General features: G+C 40.7%; 2 protein-coding genes across 2 annotated transcripts in view; one reads left to right on the forward strand and one right to left on the reverse strand.

Moving 5' to 3' along the window:
• The window catches only part of LOC113822008 (protein mono-ADP-ribosyltransferase PARP12), a gene marked incomplete at its 5' end in the record, with an annotated part of 3,101 nt that extends 1,606 nt beyond the window's left edge, over window positions 1-1,495 (reverse strand). Inside the window, 2 exon segments of the mRNA XM_027374516.2 lie at window positions 1-1,297; window positions 1,421-1,495. The exon segment at window positions 1-1,297 is cut by the window's left edge and continues 1,606 nt beyond it. Coding sequence (XP_027230317.2) covers window positions 1-1,297; window positions 1,421-1,495 — 1,372 coding nt within the window.
• LOC113821083 (organic cation transporter protein) overlaps window positions 1-3,214 on the forward strand; it is a 302,263-nt gene that overhangs the window by 124,965 nt on the left and 174,084 nt on the right. The gene's annotated exons all lie outside the window — the stretch shown is intronic.

Genomic DNA, 3,214 nt, shown 5'->3' on the forward strand with positions numbered 1-3,214 from the left:
GCACCTGATTTGTTGTTTTGGGTTTCACAGCCCTTGAGCTTTGGACATTTGATGTACCACTGCCATGATCACGGTTGCTAATATCGTCTTTACTGCTTTTACCGTTTTTCGGTTTAGCCTTATCCATTTTGTTGGAAGAAATAGTGTCTTGAGTTCTGGTAATAGTGCTGCCATTTGTTACATATGTGGCCTTTTGACCATTGTTAGTGATGTTCCCATTCGTTGCATCAGAATCTGACTTCCTTACACCAACTGATTTATTTCCCTGTGACAAAAATGGATATGCAGCGAGGAGAGCTCCAGTTATGTCACGTGGGGCTTCATTTATGGAGAATCCATGAGCTGTAAGCAGATGGGAGCACTCTGGCGTCTGAAGATTGTGGTTCAGCTGGCAGCCAGTCACAGAACAACGAGCCAAACCTGTGATGAAACTGTGACAAACATGAAGAGCGACACAACTATTCTTGTTGCACCCTCCTCTGTTATATTCTTGACAGATGCTTAGTTGGCCAACTGGTCCTTTAGCTTTAGTCAGTCTTTGGATTAAAGTACGAAGATTCCTAAAAGGCAAGCGATCAATGTAAAACTGTTGGAGAATGCGCCTGTTGTGATCTGTTTGCCACCTGTGCCCTAGAATACAGTTATTGTCCTTGCACCAGCTTAATAAATATTTAGGGCAAATATGAAGGTCATTGCATGTTGGCCGGTTTTCGCATCCATTTGGCCCTGAATGTGTGGCGCAGACACCAACCCTGGGTCGGAGCACTACCTCTTCTCCTTCAAGGGAAAAAACTTGTGAGTAAGTTAGAGTAGTTTCCCTTACATTTTTAGGGGGCAGTTCCTTCTCCTCCATAAGATTAAGAAGGCTGCTACGAAAATTGGGGTATTCAATAAGGCAATCTACCAACAAGTAGGGGCTGACGCTCCGCCTCTGACCCCCTCCGGATCCTCGAGGAGGAAACGGGCTCGGCTCCTGCGGCTGTCGTCGAGCACCTCTCCCATAACTCAAGCTCCTCCCTCTTCCTCGAGGCCTTTCAAAGAAATGGCCACCACCGACCTGCCAAGCATTTTCACTTTCCCGCCAAGTCGAGGCGAATGACGCTCGAGGTGGCAGGTAGCTTGCGCTGCGGTTCAAGGGGTTTCCACGTCTCGGGCTACTGCGTCTGGGGCTACTATGGCTCGGGCTACTGCGTCTGGGGCTACTATGTCTCGGGCTACTGCGTCTGGGGCTACTATGTCTCGGGCTACTACCCTCGTCGGAACCTCTCCTTACAAAAGAAGTTGAAGGTCCATCATCCTAAAGGGATTAAGCACGAAAGAAGCTAGTGTAAATAAATCAAAGGAATGAGTGGGTGGGGTAGGGGAGACTAGAAAATGTGGAAATATATAGCATCTTTTTCATATTCATTTTTATACTTGCCTTAACGCTCATTTTCCTCGGCTCTCTTCTTGCCATGAGCTGCTCGAAGGGGTCGTCCATGTCTTCCTCGAAAGTTGTGATAGTATCTTCCACTGTTGGGAGAAGAGAAATGTTATTGTTAAATAAGTAAGAGAAAAGGGATCTGGGAAAAGGGGGAGGAAAGGAGAGGGAAAATAAAAAGAAAGTAGAGGAAAGGGGGAAAGGGAGTGAGGGAGAGAGAGTGGGAGAAAGGACAGGAGGAAGGGAGGGAGAGGAGAGAGAGAGAGAGAGAGAGAGAGAGAGAGAGAGAGAGAGAGAGAGAGAGAGAGAGAGAGAGAGAAGAGACAGAGATAGTGAGAAGAGACAGAAAGTGTGAGAAGAGAGAGAAAGAGTGAGAAAAAGAGTGAGAAAAAAAGAGGAGTGAGAAAAGAGAGAGAGAGAGGACAGAAAGGAGAAGAGAGAAGACAGAGAGGAGAAGAGAAAAGACAGAAAGGAGAAGAAAGAGGAATGAAAGGGAGAGGAATGAAGAGAGAGAAAGAGAGAGGGAGAAAGGGAGTGAGAGAAGACAGAGAAGAGAGAGAGAGAAAGCAGAGAAGAGAAAGAGAGAGAGAGGGGGGGGGAGTGAGAGACAGAAAAGAAGAGAATGAAAGGAAGAGAGAAATAATAATAATAAAAAAAACTTTATTTTCCAATTTACATTGGGTATTCAAACACACAGAATAATTAAAAATACAGAGATATACATAAAAATAACAAATGTATCAAAATACAATACTTTCAATAGAATTACTAAAATTGTTATAACTAATATAAAATATATATTGCATACATTGGTCATAAATGTAGATAAATACGATTTTGGGCTGATTATTTACATGCTCTTTGGTATAACCGATATATTTAAGTAGATATCACTCATAAAACATTAATATATTACTTATGATTTCCTAGCATAATAGACTGATTAAACATTAAAATCACATAGCATAAATTTCTTTAATCTGTCTTTGAATTTAGAAAGAGAGGCTGTATTTCTCATCTCAGTTGGAATCTGATTCCAGACCTGTGGTCCCCTCACCGTTATAATTTTTGTGCTAGCATTTGTATTCATTTTTGGTATATAGAGATTGTCGCATTGTCTCGTTACTGTTACTGTTCGGTTACTGATGATGATACAAGATTTTAAAGATAAAGATACATATGTCGTATCGATATTTATATTGTACCTTTAACCATTCTAATCGTTTAAGGCGGGGGATACATGATCGTATCTACGTAAGCCTCCGATCGCGACCTTTGCTGCAAAGTTTGGAAGTTTCTGGACTCTTTCCATTTGTTCCTTTGTTGTGGCTCCCCAAATTATGGAACAATAGTTAATCATACTTAGAGCTAGTGATTGCACAACCATTACCCGTGTTGGGGTATCAAAACTGCCCCGTATTCTATTAAGTAATTAAGATACATTAGAGTACCAGTTACTTTTTTTTATATATTTCATCAATATGCGAGTTAAAAATCATATAATTGTCAATATATACTCCAAGATTTTTCACCACTGTCTTGGGTATAATTTGGTTACCATTAAAATTTATAGAAATATCTTTTGATAACAGATAAGCAATGTCGAGAACCAATAAAAATACATTGGGTTTTATTTTCATTTAATAATAGCCCAATTGTATAACTTTACAATTGATAATACATTTTCTGCTTCGGCAATCAATTCTGAAATGTTATCGTCTCCAGTAAGAAGCAACTGAGTATCATCAGCACTCTGAATAACAAAATAATCAGATAAGCATTGTGATCGGTCAT

The sequence above is a fragment of the Penaeus vannamei genome, chromosome 39 (genome assembly GCF_042767895.1).
Source record: "Penaeus vannamei isolate JL-2024 chromosome 39, ASM4276789v1, whole genome shotgun sequence".
In the NCBI taxonomy this organism is placed as follows: Eukaryota; Metazoa; Arthropoda; class Malacostraca; order Decapoda; family Penaeidae; genus Penaeus; species Penaeus vannamei.